At 41.5% G+C, this 20,221-nt stretch overlaps 2 protein-coding genes across 9 annotated transcripts in view; one reads left to right on the top strand and one right to left on the bottom strand.

Moving 5' to 3' along the window:
- LOC124185472 (leucine-rich repeat-containing protein 24-like) overlaps window positions 1–3,350 on the top strand; it is a 172,668-nt gene extending 169,318 nt beyond the window's left edge. For all 5 annotated transcript variants that reach the window (XM_046576282.1, XM_046576281.1, XM_046576284.1 and 2 more), the window contains 2 exons: window positions 620–2,053; window positions 2,210–3,350. In XM_046576282.1, the coding sequence (XP_046432238.1) occupies window positions 637–2,053; window positions 2,210–2,955 (2,163 nt within the window). In that variant the 5' untranslated portion in view covers window positions 620–636 and the 3' untranslated portion in view covers window positions 2,956–3,350. The remainder of the gene's footprint in view (window positions 1–619; window positions 2,054–2,209) is intronic.
- An 8,994-nt stretch (window positions 3,351–12,344) lies between these two features.
- LOC124185473 (LARGE xylosyl- and glucuronyltransferase 2-like) lies at window positions 12,345–20,018 on the bottom strand. 4 transcript variants are annotated; one of them, XM_046576286.1, is made up of 12 exons: window positions 19,518–20,018; window positions 19,088–19,217; window positions 18,801–18,964; window positions 18,536–18,719; window positions 17,849–18,393; window positions 17,607–17,768; window positions 17,164–17,466; window positions 16,884–17,080; window positions 16,652–16,793; window positions 16,412–16,542; window positions 16,119–16,211; window positions 12,345–16,006 (listed from the first exon to the last, which is right to left on the bottom strand). In XM_046576286.1, exons 2-12 carry the CDS (start codon window positions 19,164–19,166, stop codon window positions 15,871–15,873), a joined length of 2,136 nt encoding a protein of 711 aa, XP_046432242.1. In that variant the 5' UTR covers window positions 19,167–19,217; window positions 19,518–20,018; the 3' UTR covers window positions 12,345–15,870. The 4 variants fall into 4 exon arrangements, with proteins under 4 accessions (XP_046432242.1, XP_046432241.1, XP_046432243.1 ...); XM_046576285.1 differs by having other exon boundaries at window positions 18,801–18,970; window positions 19,518–20,017; XM_046576287.1 differs by having other exon boundaries at window positions 18,831–18,970; window positions 19,518–20,017.
- Window positions 20,019–20,221: the final 203 nt, after the last annotated feature.

Below are 20,221 nucleotides of genomic sequence, written 5' to 3'. Positions count from 1 at the left end.
TCTCAATATGTCTAACGATAAGTTTAAATTTTTCTCCTATCCTTTGACGGAACTCGGTTATAATGAGACTTGGATGACCTATAGCACGTTGCAGTTTGAAGACCGTCTAGTAGAGCACGTTCGACGTAATTGGATAATAACTATCTTCATGGAAACGTCTTGAGAGAGGGTGAAGGGTGAAGGGTAAAAACGAAAAGAAGAAGAGCGCTTTGCGGCGGTATAATATCGTTTGTTATTTACTATGGCGTACAAGTCTCTCTCTCTTTCGCTCTCTCTCTCTCTCTCTCGACTCGATCCCTCCCTTCGTTCCTCCGTCATATTTCGCACCCAGACCTGGGAGGAACGCCTTCCCGTTTTTCGAAGCCATTTCGGTTAATATCCGAAGCTTAAGCCTCTCAGGTTTGAAAATTTCCTTGAGCCTTCAGCAACAGCAATCGTGAGGATCTGTGTTCCTCTTTCTTGCTCTGGGGTGGCGGGTTTCGCGCATTGTGCTAGCGTCAGTGACAGGCCTGGAGGGGGTGAGGATATTCCGTCATCGCCCTCGGGATGCGAATGGAGAAACACGGCACCGCTGTAGCCGAAATCTTACCTGACGTTTCGTTCTCTTTTCTGATTACAGCCGGGCGACAAGCAACCATGGATTCGACGCTAGTTTTTCTCGTCGGCTTCCTGCTGGCGACCGCGAGAATCTGCGGCGGGCAGGAAGACTGGGACTGCGAAGCACCCTGCAAGTGCAAGTGGATCTCGGGAAGGAAATCGGCCGAGTGCATCCAGCAGAATCTTACCACCGTCCCGAACTGGCTGTCCTCGGTGATCCAGAGCCTCGACTTGACGGGGAACGCGCTGGTTAATCTGCGCCGCGACGCCTTCCTCGAGGTCAAACTCAACAATCTTCAGAAACTGACGCTCCGCGATTGCGGGATAGAAACGATTCACGCCGGCGCGTTCAACGGTCTGAAAATCGTTATCGAGATCGACCTGTCTCACAACAAAATCAAGGTCCTGCGCCCCGGGACCTTCGGGGATACCGACAAGCTCAGGATCCTGCATCTCAACACGAACTTGATCCAGCAACTCGAGAGCGGTGTCTTCGTAAACAATACCTTCCTCCAGAGGATCGACATGTCGAACAACCGGCTCGAGCGCATCGGACAACACCCGTTCGTCAACCTACCCGGGCTCCATGCGATCGCCCTCAACCGTAACAACCTGACCCACCTGAGGAAACAGATATTCGAAAACCTTCCGAAACTCGGGAGCCTCGAGGTGCACGAAAATCCGTGGAAGTGCGACTGTCATCTCAAGGAGTTCCGCGACTGGCTGATGAACACCACTTTCTATACAGATCAAACGACCTGCGCCCAACCTCCGAACCTCGCCGGGAGGATTTGGCGCGGGATAAAGAGCGAGGAGTTCGCCTGCCGGCCCAAGATCGTCTACGTCGGTCCTGCCCCCCTCGTCGAAATCGGACCCGGCGACGTCACCCTGGTCTGCAAGGTCTTTGGCACCCCGCTGCCGGAGGTTACGTGGTGGCTACGCCAGCGAGAGCTGAGCAATTCGAGTCGACGCTACCCTCTCGAGACGAAGAGCTACGTCCTGTCGAAGGCCGGAAGCTGGCTAAACCTGACGATCCCGAAAGCGACGTCCGCCGACAAGGGAGAGTACGAGTGTCGCGCCGTCAGCCCGGGCGGCTCGGAGAAGAAAAACGTGACGCTGACCGTCCTGGGCGACGTCGTCGGCAACACGGAGTCCGGGGTCAGCCTGGCCCTCGCCCTGGGCCTCGGGCTGACCGCCCTCCTGGTCCTGGTCATCCTGACCCTCGTGCTCTGCGCGTGCTACTGTTGTCGGAAGCGTTCCCGGCCCAACGAGAAGAGCACCGAGGCGAACGCCATCGAACACCACGGCCTCGGGGATCAGGAGAAGTCCCTGATAACCGCGATCAACCCCGTGGTGAAACCGCCCCGGAGGTACGAAGCCGCGCCGTCCGTGACCTCCCACGGAACCGAGACGACGGAGCTGAACCGAACCCTTCTGGACAACGAATCAGTATTCGGTCAGTACGCCTCGCTTATCACGCGTCAATGCCCGGCCAAGTAATCCGGCCTCGCTACCTTCCTCGATCTTTACATTAATTTTCATCCCCTTTCTTTCTGTTTTATTTTCACTCCTACGGGACTGCGACGACGCTTCTTCGCCGCGCGCCCTGCAGCCGGAGGTGTCGGAGACGACGACAGGGAGCGGTCGACGCCGGAACTCGATCAGGGATCGACCTTGCCGAGGGGCGCCACCTACCGGCAGTACCCTCCGGATCTCCTCGCCTTCTCGGGTGGCCGCGGGGCCTCCCCGACCAGCCAGGCCTCCACCGCCCCCGACAGCTCGCGGCTACCCTCGCAGCCCGGCAGCTTCAGTCCGACCGGAACCATCGCCTCCTTTCCGCCGGGGTTCAAGACGCTGCCGCACAACCGCAGCGCCGCTCCGTACAGTTCGGGGCCTCCCGTGCTTCCGCGGCACGGATACGTCACGATACCGAGGCGGCCCCGCGCCCCCAGCTGGAGCAGCGCCCCGCCCACATCGCCCGACGGCCTTGAACCCGTATACGACAACCTGGGCATACGCACGACCGCCGACGGCAGCTCCGTCCTCTCCCTAAACAAGAGTCCCGAACCTTCGGGAATGCGGGGGCGGCCTCTTCCCGGCACCCCGACCGCGCACTTTCATCCCGCGATACAGCGAAGCACGCCGAACATCCTCGCCGCCAGTCCCAACGACAGGGCCGCACCCGAGGGTGCCCCGGAGTGGCCCTCCAAGCTTGCCGACGAGACGGACGTGCCCTTCCTAGCCGGCGGCGGCACCCTCGGACGCAAGGTTCCACCGCGGCCGCCCCCGAAGCCCAAGAAGAAATCCGCGAACGGGCCGCTCTACGAGGACGAGGGCGAGGACGGAACCGAGGTATGAGGGTGGAGCCGCGACGAATCGCGGCCAACGCCACGCGCCCTCAGGACCCTCAGGATCGTCTCGTACCGTCAATCCTTCTAACCGGTAGTGCCTTTACGCAAACTTGTAATGTAAACGATGTGTGTGCGAGTGTGTGCGCGATTGTTATTCGTCGTTTAATCGCTGTACTTTATTACAATATTATTACTATTACTACTATCATGTGCTAAGACGGATACGTGCGATTTACTGGACTACGATGTACACTCTGTTCTTGTTTCGCATAGTCGTCGGCATGTAAGGGCTTCCCGCAGAGAATGTGAAAAAAAAAAACGAAACAAAAAAACAAAACTCGAACAGAAACTGTTTCACCCATCCGCGGTGCAGATCGAAGGTTATTGTATAGAATCATTTTTCAGTGATATTTTTTTCTTTTTCCTCTTTTTTTTTTTTTATCTCATATGTATTAAAACAACTCTTAGTTTATAGTTTTACAATATACCTGTATTACATCTTTGCAGGGTTGTTGGAAAATTTAATTCTTGTAAATAATACTCCAAATCATTGACGTGCTTGTTCAGAAATTTTTATTTCACAATTGGCGAAGTTTCCATCCGGAAGAGGAAAAATTTAATTCTGGAGCAACCATGCTGATTTCCGGATTTCGAAAATGGGATCAAGTTCTTCGACGTATACGCCTAATTGTAGATCTGGACGTTGAATGGAAACGATGTTAAGGTGGCCTCTCTCTCACACTCTCTCTCTTTTTCTCTCTCCCTCCCTTTCTCGATGCTGAGATGAGACCGTTATTCGCACATAAGCGAAACGTGAGGCTTCTACAAAGCGTGTGCGAAATCCCACCAGCCTCCCACCTTCCTGTCACAACTTTATACATGCATGCGAGACGCGTCAACATTTGCATTTCTCCGGTCAACGAAATTCTTCTATACATCAACGCGTCGTTCGTAAAGTGTGCAGAATATTATTATGTGGCTACCGCAAATTCTCAGACGTTTATAAATTCAGACCCCCAAATATTTCTATTTTTTCTCTTCACCTGCTGCCACCACCGCCTTAAAGCAAGAATATTCGAACACACCCAGTAACGGATATCGGATTACGTTTAACTCGTCTCGAGGCTCGATCGAGGCCTTTGATTTCCGCCAAACGAAGGAAATTTTTGACATTAAGAGAAGCAGATAAAGAGTATATACAGCAACGCCGAATCGGTTATACCCGTTTATTGCGTAGCTGCACCTCGAGTTGAATTTCCGCCGGAAATCAGAGGCACGCGGACGAAGAGGAAACTCACACCGAGCTAGATTTTCGTCTGTTACTGTCACGTACACGTATCGTTTATCTCGTCGCGCACACACCGTCGAGGGTAAGATACTTTGGCGGGAAATACAATATTTCTCTTCTTCTCCCTTTTTACCCCCCCCCCCCCCCCGTCATTCTTCTCCCCGCGTCCTCGCGAGTAAAGAGCAGACCGTCGGCATCCAATTGGCAGGAGTGCCGCCGCCGTCGCCGCCGTCGCGACGCCCCGAACGAGCGAGAGAGAGAGAGAGAGAGAGCGAGAGGAAAAGGGTGGGAGGAATGGAAACGGGAAGAACTCCGGGGGCGTGAGAGACAGACGCCGGTATTCCCGTCGTCGGGACACCCAAAGGCTCTTGTACCCGAGCCAGGAAATATCCGAGGCGAGGCGAACCCCGGAATCCCGGGCGATGTCGGACGCCTCAGACGACAAAAGCTCGGGATATCTTGGCCGTCTGAAGGGGCGGCTAGGCCGCGACGTGTGTACGGAACAAGGGTGTTTCGCGAATTACCTCGACGATATCTGTCTCTTTTCTCTTTTTTTATTTCCGTTTTCCGTTTTCCGTTTTCCGTTTTCCGTTTTCCCTGCGTTCACTGGGGAATTTATGAAACGTGCGGGATTCCGGATACCGGATGATGATACGTCTTTACGTTATTCAAAGCGAGAAACTAGTGAAAACGAGTATAGTAAGAACGTTACAACTTTTCTCTCCGGTACTGTTAATGTAATTCTTCATTTTTATTTTCTACTTCTATTTTTATTTAACCTTTTCTCTAATCAGCGCCATGTACCAATCAACGTCGCTTACGCCGCGTAACGAAAGAATCGACAGTTGTGACAATTGACGTAACGACAATTGGTCCAATTAACTGCGCTTTCTTTCCGTATTTCGTTTACTTGTTATCGTTGTTGGCTTTTTTTTTTATTCCTCTTAATTTCCGTTCATTCGTTGACTATTCAATTGTCATTGTCCAACGGTGTGCTGCCAAGTGTATATTCAACTGTCTATACATATACTATATCCTACTACACTGTTTGTAAGTTGTATAGGAAGTGAATGGTATAGTTATCATTTCAAACGATCGAAAAAAAAAGAAACTCTCGACGCACAAACGTTGAGAAACCTAAACAATTTAGTATTACGTGTTAGTTGTACAGCAATTATGTATGTTATATACGATTATTGTATAATTGAACATCGTATATATCATACATAAATGATCAATAATTGTACGAATCAACCAATTACATGATGAATATTGTTCGTATATTCATATGGTATGTATGTATAACGATATATTGTATCATAAATTAGTAGATAAGATATGCGACGTATAGAGAATACTTTCATAACATCGTTGTCGTTATTATTATTTTTTGAATTATTCTTATTTTCGAATTGACTGTCGAAAATTTATTATTATCATAATTACCGTTATCATTGTTGTTAGGGTGATATTCATTTGTAAAAAACGATGTCATTCAACGATTTCCCCTACTATTTTATAACGCAATTGAAATGTCTGGCGATAAAAGTAGTAATAATTATAATAATACCAGTAATACCAATAATAATATACATCAGCTCGATAGATTTTCTGAAATTCGGGGGGTCGTTGCGTCACTTGTTGGTATTACTGGTATTATTATACTGCACTATACTACTGACATAATACTAGTATTACAAATAACAACATACGTCAAATGGATGGATTGTCTGAAATTCGGGGGATCCTTGCGCCACGAAATAATGCAGTAGTGATTATGGAGGATTTACAATCGTAATATTAAGCATGTGAAAATTGAAAATTGTATTGAATTGAAGAAAAACTTTTTCCCATTTACGCACGATTGTAATTGTAAAAATTCAGTAAAATTGACGTTTAAGATGTAAGAAATCATCAATTGCAGGCTGCGATTATTCACGACTAGCAATTTCGTTGACCCATTCGCGTTGATTATAATTGTGACGATAATTAATGCACCGCTAAAAAAATCTTAATTGCTCCGTGATATTTCTTCGGAAAAGTAACAAGATCCTAGAGAGGAAAATAATTGCGAGTATCATCTTGCACGAGTTAATTATCATAAATTGCAAGAGAACTCCGTTGATGAGCGTGGTATAGGTACATAATATATATAAAACATACAACGAAGCAGCAAAGGTCTTTGATATATAACTTTGAAGCTGCATAAAACTTCGCGCAAAAGTCTCGACTGTAGTCGGTCGATTTTATTTTTCTTTCTTTCTTAAAAAAAAATAAATTAAATCAAACACAAAAGAAACGCATGTATGAACTTGAGCGACAGCTTTGAAATTAAAGGACTAATGTTTCTCCTCAATAAATAGACATATTACGAATTCTGCGGTTGAATTCAGTGATCGTTGAATATTGTACACACGATATACGAAAGGTGATAAAATAATAAAAATAATAATAATACAATAATAATTTATGCCTTTCGTCGTGAAATGCGACATTTTATCTGATGGTGTTTTAACGCGTTGTTTTAACTCTCGCTGTTTTTATTATTCAGCTCGGTTAGGCACTCAATCATTTTTCATACGGCAACAACAGCCTCCTTATACTTCTTTGCGAAAATATAATGCTTTTTTGTTCAATCTCTTTTTTACATTTTTTTTTTTTTTTTGGTTTTGTGTGTTTCATTTCTGTTTTCCACAATGTCGAGAGCCAACTTCAAATTGATGGATTACTTGTTATTAATAATACGCGTACGTACAAGGTTCGCTGCAGCGGCGAAAAATCAATTATAACGCAGGCTCAAACCATTCGTTTATAACGGGGGTTTCCTTCATTTTTATCTCTCGCCCCCTCGATTTTCCCTGCTACAGATATACCAAAGTCGTTCGTTTTCATGCTACCGATGCCAAATAAGTTTTTCCGTAATTTCGCGATGAATTTCACCCGTGTCACAGGGAAAATCAATCACAGACAGACACGAACGACAATTTTATAATATAATAACATGCATGTGAATAAAACAGAATAAAAGAAGTAAGAAATGATAACAACAAGGTGAAAAACCCCGGATTCGGATTATCCGTTTCAATATTGAATTATATTGTACACATATTATACACAATACGATAACTGTTCAGTATTACGCAGAATGTATGACAGAATTAAGTTACATATATGTAGGCATATACACGTTATGTGTGTACATATTATACGGCGCGGGGAGGAAGTGGCGGCGTAAAAACGACACGTATACGTAAGTACACACCAACGTACCCCAGATATCTTGCAATTTGTGCCCTGCATACATTACCGCCCGAGGTTTCTTGTTTTTTTTTTTTTTGCTTTCCTTTTTTTGGCCATCTTCCTTCCGGTGTTGATTGGGGAAAAAAAAAGAAATTAAATTTCGCGCTTATTATCCACCCTCCTAAGCTCGTATTTTTTTTTTTTTTTTTTTTTTTAAAGGGGGCGCAAAAATTTCGCGCATCTATCCGCGACGCATGATGCGCAGCAGCAGCAGGCTTCGATGTCGTGAATATTTTAAGCGGCCTAGAAGAGTCGCGGTTCGCTCATCCCAGTTGGAAGTCGTCCAATGTAAATACACTAATTTATGCATATTAGCTCGGGAAAAAAGATTTGATAGCGAATTATACATTATTACTATATATGCGACACGATTGATACGTGCGACTTTCGTTAGGCTGGGATGACGTCCACGAATATATTTTTGTAATTTTGTATTTTGAATCATGTAATATTCGCCACTTCCCACCCCGTTTGCAACGTTCTACGATCCATGCATTATGCATACTATATAGGCGAGCCGATACCTATACAATACACATATACACACATATTCCTTTTAGCGTAATACGTAATAATAATTATTGTTAATACTACTACTATTATTATTATTATTATTATATATACACACACATCATATATTTTTTAAATTTAGGATTGTAATAACTGAAGGACAAAATTCATGAAACAGAAAGAGGGAAATCAAGGCGGATGAACAACGGATTAACGATCGAAAGGGATTTGTATAATATATAGTTACATCGCTTCTCGTGATTGTTGAAATACTTGTCACTTTTTCGCAGCACGTGGATTAAATATTGTAACTGATATAACGTCGTTTACTATATTGTAACACAGATCGATGAGATATATATATATATATATACATGTGTAACATTGACTGGCTCAATAACAATTCGCGCTTTCTCGCTACGCGAAACTAACAGTTATTGTTTCAGGACACCTAATTCCTAATTACTAATTCAAATTCTATAACTATGGTCTACGTAATAATAATTACAATAAATGACTCTAATATATTAGCATTAACGCGTATACATATGTATATAGGTATATTTAAATATTAATATAAATATATAAAAGTAATTATTATATAAGTATGTAACGATAATAATGAATAATGTGAATTTTTTCCAAGTAGTTATAATTACTGTTATTAATATAACATGTTACACAGGGATCAGCTGCTGCAGCTCCGTGCAGCTGTCGCGTATAACGACGGAAACAACAAATAACAATACACACACGGAGAGAAATCTTTTCACCGAGCTGATGTCGTTTTATTATGTTTAACGTGATCACAACGGCAATCATTCGTCCAAAGATCAGATATTATTGTGAAGAAATCGATTAAAACTGCGTTGCAAAACGGCGGTATAATTAACTTGAATTTAAAAATCGATCTGTATTAATTAATTTCAAGTCCAACGATCAAGTTGAAACACAGAGATTTTTCTTCACCGGTACTCGTGGCTAGCTGCAGCTGTAATACGCACGCGCATTCCTTGTTGTATTTACAAGTGAACCCTGATCGTTTTTAATTGACAATATAAGTGTAACGTTGACCCGCCATTAGGGAAACTAAAAGTCTGTTAGGATACAATTTAAAGATTTAAAAAAATTAAACTAAATTATAGTTTGACGAGCAGAAAAGAAAGAGAAGAACAATGATCGCATTTAACGGGTGCTTAATCTCGCACAATATGTATGCGTATGATTTTTATTGCGTCAATTTCTTCTACTCTGTATTAATTACTTATATCACGTTCATTATATTATATTATACACTATATTTGGTTATTTATCGTCTATTATTGTATAATTAAACGTATGGGACCCATGTTAAATTATAAGTTTCAAACTATTGAACGCGCTGAAGCATTTAGATTATAAACATTTATTCGTACAATAATTAACTGATCAATCAATTTAAACGATTTATGTCAAATTTACATCATCAGTTTTATATCGACTTCTTTTGCTAATATGTAGAGAGATTACACTAGACGATTTTTCATCATCAGTAATAGTAATAATAATAATAATGTCAAACAAAGTGATCATGCAGTTATACCAAGGGTATAATTAACACAAAAAAAATATTCCCACGTCAATATGTACACACAATGAATTTATATTATTCTCATTAACAATTTCGTATAATTTTTATAGTTAAATGATATAGATAGGTATTATTACATATAGTAGATTGTTAGTGTATGGATCCATTGGGATCAATAAAAGTTCAAACATTACATCCATTTTCTTTTGTTTCCATTTCATCTTTTATTCACACAATCGTCCGCATCGCTCATCTTTTACTTTATCCACGCTCCATTTCCATCTTTGATCATTTGCGGGAACGATCGTGATATCCGAAGCATAATTTCGACCCAGGAAGAGCAATTTTAAAACATTCGGTAACGGAAATTTCGTTTTTCTTCCTACAAACTTTTTGCCCTTAACACGCACGAGAAATACTGGTAAATAAATTTAAAAGATTTGAAAATCTGATAAGATAAAATCCGCGAACGTTCATTGCGAATTCACTTAGCCGACGCTGTGTGTAGATAAAAGGGAACAGTGTGGCTGCAAAGTGGAAAAAGGGTGGCAATTCCGGGCAAAAACAATAGACAAGTGTGCAGGGGTGTTGCTCGTCCCGAGATACGCTGAGCAGAGAGAGTGAGAGAGAATTTTGCGCAATCAGAATTCCACGCGCGTAGATACCTGCCTCACAGTTTCATACAGAGGACTTGCGAAACTTATTGTTAGTTATTTAGTACAGTGCCCTCGTGCACGTCCGTTTCAGCAAAAACTTTATCCGTCCGCGTGACCTGGGAATTCGTAATTGACGGGGTCGTCGAGTTTCGGATTGAGAATGAAGACCCGTGTGTCAAAATCTACATTTTGGTCGGGCTTTTTTTTTTTTTTTTTTTTTGTCACCGCTGATTGGGCCGTTTCGCACATCTGCGCCCAAGCACTTTTCGAAGGGCGAAGGAAGAAGGGCGAAGCATCCACTTTTTACGCTCAACGTGAAGGGCTTTATTTGTCCGATAGCGTGTTTTACCGATTCCCCTCGCTGCAGCTGCTTTATGGCCCGCCGGCAACCGAGTCGTTGCAGAGTCCATTAGCATTTCAGATAAGCACTTTTTGACTGAACGCCGTGTAACGGCGATAATTGTGCTGCAGGGGAATTTCGTACGGGGGTACGGAGGGTTGAAAAAAAGACGATAAATGTGATGAAATGAAAATGATGTGTATCTATTACGATTGTGGGAAAACGTCGTCTTTGTCGCGATACGGAATTGAATGTTCGCGTAGTCGGATTGTAGGAAAAATTATAATAAGTAATTTCGTATGCATATATATGTATATATCGGTGAAACTTGACGCCAGAGATGCGAAATTGCGCACAGCCCAAGTTTAGTTAACGAGCAAAGACCGTGCCCCATTTGTATTTCGAATGGACCTGTTTTCCACCGTTTTTCGGTGTCGGAAGAGCTCAAGGAGAAAGAGAGACGGAGAACTGCGCCTTATCTGAATCTGCAAGGATCCTACGCGGCAGTAATTTCCTCGAGAGTAACAAAGGCGAGTTGATAATTAATTCAGGAGACTCGACTGTACGTATATATATTTATACGCGCCCACCGCAATGACAAGTGGACTACTTTAGCAGTCGGATCTCAGTCCATTGTTACAGCTACTTAAATTATTCTCGTTGCAAGGACCGCAGAAAAACAAGTAATTATTTACCAAGTTCCCCAACTGCTGCTCGGCTACCGCTTCACAGCTTCATCTCGACACTCGTCTCTCCCTCTCTCTCTCTCTCTCTCTCTCTCTCTTTACGAAAATTGAACCGGCCTTCCGAAAATCTTCGTAATCAAGACCCCGTCCTGGCCTGAATCAAATTCATACAGCCTTCATACCGAGGCTTCCTTGCGACGCAGTTAACTTTTTTGTAGGTCTCGCAGCGTCGTTTCAGGTATTACGCGTTGTACCTGTAATATACACTAGTCGTCAGACAGGCGCGTCTCGATCTCGGTGAGAAATTTAAATTACCCGTACACCGAGGGGGAGAAATGAAAGAAATAGAAGAAAAACCGCCTCTCAACTTCATAAACTAATTCGCGAAGAGCCGGAGGAGCTGCGAAAGCGAAGCGACAAGAGCAAAGGTCGCTCTCCCTCCCTCCCTCCCTCCCTCTCGTTATTTCTTGAAACGGGGCGGTTCCGAAGAAACTCGATTAACGCTTCAAACGTAACCGGTACTCTGCCGAGCGAACTCACAGGGCACGTTGCCGCTTCTATCCCTTATCCCCGTAATCCTCTTTACTCCTGTAACACCGGCACTCGGATGGATACATACATGCGCGTTACCCTCGCAAAATGTACTTCCGTCAACTTCGGATACCTACGAAAGGAAGAAGCTACGCGGCCGGAATTTTTCCACGCGATATCTTTTCGCGCTCATTTATGCGATACGATGCATTCGTTAGCTGTAAACTATCATCGAGATCACTTGAAACTTTAAATTGTTTCTTGGAAATAGAAAAACAATACTGTACGATTTTTCTCTACGTCATAATCCTATATTGCTGTTATTGAAAAGAGAGACGGTATTATACATATGTAAATGAATATGTAAAATAACGAATCGGCGTTGGATTTGGTGTATAAACGATAAGCGATTTAATGTAAATACATAAATCATTATAGGTATAAGTGTATGGGTAAATCGTGTAGATGACGGGAGGGCACAAAGTCGACGATTAAAATGGATATACGAATAGTTGTATCGAGGAATAAGTTTCTGTTTTTAATTTTCTTGCTTGAATTACAATAATAATAATTATTGACGAGAATAAAAATTAACGGGTCACCCGTGTAACTAGGAAGATGTAATACCTGAAAATGTCAACGTAATTGAGAGATTAACATTACATATGCCTGTTCGTTATATCGTTAAAATAAAAATTATAATACGTAGATGCATAATAGAGAGAAAACAATACGGTACAATACTTGTATAATCTAACTAATAACTAGCACGTAGGGTCGAAGCTTGCCTCAATAATATAAATGTTTTCATCGAGTGCTTCGTTATAATAATAATAATAATAATAATAATAATAATAATAATAATAATGATAATAATAATAATAATTTGTATAGAAAATAATTTCTGGGACGTGTCGTATTACATAAAAATGAATCTGGTGTTGGGGTGTGTAAATATTACATAAATATTTTATAAACGATTAATATCTACCTATTATATAGTGGTGATTGTATAATATTTAAAAAAGAAGCATTCAAATTAAATAACCGCTCTGTACACTTCATGGTGGATCATAAAATTTTAATAAATATTCCCCGAATCAATCCTACGCATAGATATACGTATATAACATATGATATAAATTTTCAAGTGTCACATGATCGATATAACTTTACAAAGGTATTTGTTTATTTGTTTCGTTCTTATCTTCTATATCCTCGTTGTATACTTTGACTATAATCTATACCTAGGTGTTTTATATACGATTAACTTTTATTATAAAATTTACTCGATATTAAAAATTAACCTTTTGTGTATAATTCTAACTTTGGTCCTTAAAATTTTGGTTCACAAGCCACTCCGCCGAACGAGGAAACGAAGACGGTACGTAAAACCGTTCTCCTTTTATTCTACTCGTACGCGTACAATTGTCTACCTATCTATCTATCTATCTATCGGTACAGTGAATTATTTCTTCGAAAATCCCTTTGAACAACCAGTTATATGCATTAATAAAAAACAACAGAAAAATGTATAGAATTATTCGAAGGGATTCAAAGAAGGCGCAACGAGCCATTCGCTTGTAAAAACTATGCAGAAACTCTTAGCAAAGTTGTTTTATCCGCAGACAATTAGTTGGATTATCGAATGATTAAAATTAACGGTAGTCGTGTCGCCTACTAAGCGTAATTCCAAATCTCCGTGACTGCGGGCAGCGAAACGTAGTTATAATAATATTTCGAATTAATACTGCGAGTGATCGGAGCTGGTTTTGAGTTGATAAACATATGTGTATAATATGTACAGGGTACCAGAGTACAAGGCACTGTGTGAAAATAATTCAACCAACTCGGAGAGTGAACAGCGTACGGCATAATCGGACGATATTTTGGCGCGGCTGGATTGATCATATCGAGTGTTGAGCGCCGAGATCTATGAATGAAATAATTACTTGTTCACGTACTCTGAAAGATCTGTAATGATCGATCGATCGCGTTATACGCCGAGTCCCTGCGAGTTAATACGCGGATGATTCAATATTGGAATTCCACTACGCGGGCTAATCAGGCTAAAACCACGCGAATAAATAACAGAGGTATTGCATTAGAATAATTAGTACTCGGTACTGCTGAAATCACGAGTTAGTAAAGCCCGGAGTTTCTCGTTATTATAAACCTCAGTTATTTGCCAAATAAAGTTTAATTACGCCCAACTGAAAGTCCGTCAAATCCATTTGACTAAGCAGCGTGTTTGAACATCAGTCTTTTTAGTTTTTGGTATAGTTTATTGCGAATTGCGGCAACTAAATTGCATTGGGAGATGCGAATAGCGCATTTCCGTTCGAAATACGATGCAGCGCGAAAATGTCGAGTACAAACCCGCGTTTGGAGCTGAATCGGGAAAATCGATCAGGCCGATTTATTCAACCGATCGCGATTTATTCCTGTTTCCACGTTATCGACAGTTATGTATTCACTGTACGCGTTGTACTCGATTTGAAATGCGCCTGGCTGACTTTTTATCATTTCGCATCATTCCTGTTTTCATTCTATCACTTCGAAGCTACCAGCTATTTTTCAATTCTCTGGCCGACCACGAGTTACGCCCTGTGAAGCCTTCGGGACTTCCATGTCTTCGGAGATGAGTAATATTTTATCCATCGCACAGGATTTTCGCCCGACAAAATCCGACCTCCTAGCCTGTTTACTCTTTCATCGCCGCTAAGAGAATTCTTAAATTGAACATTACTGTTTCGTTCGCTTTTTTTCTTTCTCTACGAATCTACACGCATTTTTTACACTTTTCAGTTTTGTAATGGTACTGTAATTAGGTGTATTCAGAAATATTGTATGATATTACACCGGGATCGATTTGGAATTAAGGCGGTGTCCTGGTTTAGATGCCTAAAAATGATGATTTACGGCGATTATTTTCCTTTTTTTGATATGCAGAGAAACAACGAAGCTTCTTCAAATTTTAAATGTATTTCAACACACAATTTGACGACAACAAATTTTTCTGGCACTTTTCAAATTTGTGTTTAAAAAACATTCGAAATATTAAGAACCTTCGTTGTTCTTCTTCCTTAGAAAAAAAAAAAAAAAAAAAACACCAAATCACTGGAAATCGCCTTCTTGGGACCTTTAAATCAAGACACCGACTTAATCTAATACCTGCCAGTCCGCCAAACCATTTTGAGTGCTTCCCATCGCGCTTAATGGCTTAGAACCTCATTTCGGAAGTAAATTCGCATGTCTGATCGCGAGGTGTTTATTAGCAGCGCTTTGCATTCAAGGTATAAATTTCGAAGGCGCTAAACTTTCAGTGTCTTCGGAGTGGAATAAATTCTTCCCAACGCAAGCTGTGTGCATTGCGCTGTAAACTAATCAATCCCGCTGAAATATTCTAGATAGCCAAAACTTTGTGAATTTAAAATTTCTCGACTAGTACCAGGTTTCCAGGCAACACGAAAAGCAATTTCTTTACAGATTTCATTGCCGGTTCAAAAGTAGCATCAGGCCTCGACACAATAAAACAATAAGAGAATGGAGCTCGCGCAGTTCTGGGATGGGAAAAGTTGGGAAACCTGGGGCGAGTGATAAGTAATTAATCGGCTTATGCCTCAGAAGAGGACTAAGTTTCTCCCGTAGACGGGAACTAATGGGAAAAATTTAGAATCTCTGGCTACAATAGGAGTAAGAGAGAGAGTGAGAGAGAGAGTGCGAGAGAGAGAGAGAGAGAGAGAGGGAGAGGGGGAGAGAAAGAGAGAGAGAGCAAGAAGCGGTAATCGCAACTCAAGAATTTACATCATTCTCAAAATTGTCGCGCGCGAATATTAATTTATTTATTTATTAAATTTTTTTAAACGTCTTGGCGGTTTGCTGCACGTTCGTGTCAAACTTCGCATTTGGTACAGTAAAAGTGAACGCAATTTTCTCTGGAGAGCTGAGTGTAGGTAGTATGCGAATCATGCGTTCCTTGTCTAAATACCAGATTAATATTACTTGGCGAGGTGATTTCCAGAGTGTAGAGACGGCGAATCAAGCATTTTGCTCCTTTTCATCTTGTACTTTTGTCCCGGATGAACGGGATCGCTTCTTCAAATTGGAAACAGCACTAGCCTCGTACTTCCTTAACAACTCGTCAACAAAAGTGTCTTTCAATTTTTTCAGGCATCTGAAATAAAAATCAAAAAATATAAAAGAAAGTCAACATGAAAACAATCCAAGCGGTATGAAGTTATGCATTCTTGTAGGAAACGCGTTTTCCTCAAAAGTAACTTCGGTACCTTCTGTATAACGAGTCCTGTCGAAATTTAACGATGTCGAAACTCGGTGCGTGAGGACGATGGATAACAAACGCGTCAGGCAGAACGACGAACCTGTAAAGTCATTGCCTGTAATTTTTACCTCGACGTAAAACATGATAAACCTCCAGGCCGTATATTGAACTTGATTTTTGTCAGATTTCAGGATACTTTTAATAACATCACAGCCCATTTTTGTATCCGAAAGTATAAATTCTAGAAAATTTTGACGACCTGATAATATATTTTTCACCAGGTTATAAAAATTTCCAAACCTGTATCCCATCGCCGCCAGATGAGCTATGTGCGAGACTTTGTTCCAACCGAAACCAACGAATCTGGTATCGTAACTAGGAGCCGAACTCGGAACCACGACATACGGTTCGAAGTCTGGCTCCCAACCAACCTGTAAGAAAAATAACGACTCTGATGCATAGAAAAAGATTAATTGGCAATCGCGTTGAGGTAAAAAAACTTCTACATATTAGTACTCACATCGTACTTGTATAATTTACCTCGTATGGCTCAGAAGCCTTGCACCAGTGAGTGTAGTTCGTTGCCGCATGTCCCTGGGACCAGATGTGATATCGGAATGTGTAAAACATACCACGGTTTAGAGACCTAACGAGGGCTTCTTTGCTCTCGGGAAAATTGAACCTGAGCATAATAAGGGTTTCTTCCATAAGTGGGCAATATATTTATGCATTATTTAAGGATTGCGGATTACCGCACGTGAAATCTTGATACCTGTATCTTTCGGTTTCGAAGGCAGGTACTATCAACGCAACTTGTCTATCTTGGGTCAATCGCAGGGAGACAATACTGCTCATCAGTGTATCGTATAAACCATTGGAGGGTAAAAAGTCAACGTCTAATTGAAATACGTAGGATGTAGTCACGTGCGACATTCCTACGTTGCGTAAATAATTTACCGGGTAAAATTCCTGCGAATGAAGATTGTTATTTTACGTTTAGGTGTGACCGCCGATTACAATTCGTGCAATGATGGTGAAGAAAACACGTTTACCCCTTCCTTGTAGACGACGTGGTAGGCGATGTTTCTTCGTTTGCTCAGCTCCTCCGAACCCCGTACAAATTTAATGAAATTATAAGTGTCTGCGTCCGTAAAATACAGGGCCACGGATATCGCGCCTCTCCAACGTTTGCACAAATCTTCCAAAAGCGTTAACCGGTCTCCACTACACTGCGTGATCAGAGTCACGTCGGGGATGTACCGAAAGTTGTTTTCGTACTCGAGGAGGAACAAATACGTACGATAGTTAATTCGCGAACTTTCCTCGAATTTCTGACACGTGCCGTGACCAGTTTCCTGAAAAATAAGCCCGGTTCAAGGTTCAAGAAACAAGGTAGAATACAGCATTTATAGAGATTATCACTGAACTAAAGAATTATATACAGGTGACTTTCTCTAGAACGTGATATACTAAAAATTCTTACAATCGAACTTACCGAGTTTTGGGAAAAAACTCGCTCGTCTGCTTTTTGGCATGGGAAAAGCTGCCTTCGCAGCAGATTTCCGTCAAGCTCTAAAAATATTTGATACGCCTTTCGAAAGTCGTCAATATGCTTGTTGGTCACGTCTTGTTTTTTTGGTGAATTCCAGTGAATAATCTGAGCATAATAATTTCTGTATGTTCGTAAATTATTGATAAATGAGACGATGACTTAACAGTGAATAGAAAGTAGCCTACATTTATTTCGTTCGTGTTAGTATAACAATTTTCACTCAATGTTTGAACACTCAACTGAACGTTCCACGTACAATCAAGCCTGTACAATATACTGGGGTACTTCTTTATCACAGCATTTATTATATCTTGGTCGGCGAGATGAGTTTCGGAAATCTCTTCTAGGGTACCTCGCGACGTTTTTTCCCATATTTTCAGAAATTCCATACTCCTAAGTCGCTTCAAGTGCATCAAAATGACCCCCGTGTTGAAACCTCGACCCAATGCAGGCCAGGGAAACGGGTTTCTTGCTGACGGTTTTGAATACCAGTCACTTTGGTTTTCTACTAATCCTATGAGGTGCTGAGACTCAAAGTTGTCGAACAATTTCCATAGCCTTAGTATATCCGTTAGAATGGTAACATCAGTATCAAGTACTATCACTTTATCAACACTTAGTACCTCAGGAAGAATCAGTTTTAGCAGACCGTAAACTCCGGAGTAATGCTTGTTCGGTATCCAAGCTACTCGCGGTACCAATTCTGCGGACTTATAATAACTCAGTTGAACTGAAATTGAGGAAGAATGTTCTGTTAGAAGATTATTCAAAACTATTGTACTTATAAAATGGAAATGTCATTTTGAAATCAAGATTTCACAGAATTATAACTAGCGAATACTTTGTTTAACAGCAAGTATAGATGTACTGACCATTCGGTAGATTCCATGATTCAAATAACATGAAAAGAGTTGTGTTGGCAATCTCGTCTACGATGAAGTGAAAGTGAAGAGGATTCCTTCGATAGAATAAAATGGACTTGACCACAATTACGGTAGTAAATGTCGAGTTGTATCCTGCGCATACCATCGCTACGTGGATGATGCTGCACTCGGTCTGTTAATTTTAGGATATCATTATTGAAATCCAGCTGCATTTACAGAGTAACGGACTATGCTATATTCTAGAATCACCCACAGGCGAGCTGGACAAGTGAAACGATGTTACCTCCACATTCCTTTGAGGCTGATGTTGCTCGTCAGGCATTCGGTAGCCAGTGAGATTATGTGGTTCGTTTATGCTGGTATATACTTTTCTAAATTTGAGATCAGCCTGAAGTGCCTTTTTGGGTTTGTCACTTTCTGCAACTGAGAATATGTCAAAACTGTCTATCAAATAATTTGCTTAGGATGTTGTTTTAATTCGGCCAATATTAATCGGTACGATGCCCAGATTCCTGATCATATCGGCAGATACATACTCACCGTTCGAGAACAAGTAGAAGTAAAACATCGTCGATATCGCAATGGCTCCAATGAAACACCTTATCCATGGTCGAGCCATTCCAATCTATTGGGCATGCTTCGAGCCTGAAAGAAACGCCGAACACTAAACCTGAAAAATGTTCTACTTTTTTAACACATTTACCAACTGAGAATAAACTAGAATCAGAAGCAGCCAAGACTCGAGCTAAGAGCTAAATAAAATGTTACAGGGATTCATAGTATACAAGACAATTTCATCTACATTCTGCCATGTCGTATGAGTTGACTGATTTGTGACTTTGGTTTTAAATGGGAGAGCAAGGTGAAATCAATTGAACAACATCGACGATGACGATGGATACACGAGCTTGATATTGTCGAGGTTAAGTAAGAATAAGAAAATATAAAGCTACGAATAGATTGAGCTTACCTCAAGGATTGTACGGATGACTTGTGACAAACTGCATATCAGAATATAATTTGTAGTTGCAGAGACGATGCATGTATCATGTGTATAATTGTCAGAAAGAAGATTATAAACATTGAGAATGCAAAGAATGTAAGAAATGAACACATTCACCTACACGCTTGTTAAACAAAAACACAATGAATATATTATTGTGCAAAGTGTGATTGTGAACTAGTTAACTGAACTGTGATTGTGTGTAACAATTGAAACGTTCATCGATATTTTATCGTATTAGAAGTAAAAGCTTGCAGAAAAACATATCGAGGTTTCTGCCGACACATATAATGCACGCAGGCATGACGAAAACCAGATTGAATACGAATTAAATGGCAGAAGTGCCCGCGAGACGATTTACAGCCGGTACTCAATTATGAGCAATTTAAAAAAATTTAATCTCCGCGGTCTAAACGGATCGCCGTCACAGTGTGGAAACAACATGTGGATTGTTTGTTGTCAATTGAGTGAAACAAAATTCTGCCAGAGAGTACCAGGAATTGGCACAGAGGGAAGGACGGATCGGCTCAAGTCAGGGTTCCATCTGTTAGAGTTACTCGTGAATAGAACTCACTTCGTCGCTACGCTAACGGTTGAAAAAGAATTACGATCATTCACGCTCTTACCGACTAAGCTGATGTGGTACTCACGGTAGCGTTGACTCAATGCTG

The sequence above is a fragment of the Neodiprion fabricii genome, chromosome 6 (genome assembly GCF_021155785.1).
Source record: "Neodiprion fabricii isolate iyNeoFabr1 chromosome 6, iyNeoFabr1.1, whole genome shotgun sequence".
NCBI lineage: Eukaryota > Metazoa > Arthropoda > Insecta > Hymenoptera > Diprionidae > Neodiprion > Neodiprion fabricii.
Note: the sequence above shows the minus strand (reverse complement) of the source record. Positions and strands in the feature narration are given on the sequence as shown.

Bases quoted from the DNA above. Each gene is read 5' to 3' on its own strand.
- LOC124185473 (XM_046576285.1), bottom strand. From the start codon at position 19,166: ATGGCTCGACCATGGATAAGGTGTTTCATTGGAGCCATTGCGATATCG. The intron at 18,394-18,535 runs GTCAGTACATCT...CCTCAATTTCAG, and splicing joins ATCATGGAATCTACCGAATG to TTCAACTGAGTTATTATAAG. The intron at 16,794-16,883 runs GTATCAAGATTT...TATTATGCTCAG, and splicing joins TTCGAAACCGAAAGATACAG to GTTCAATTTTCCCGAGAGCA.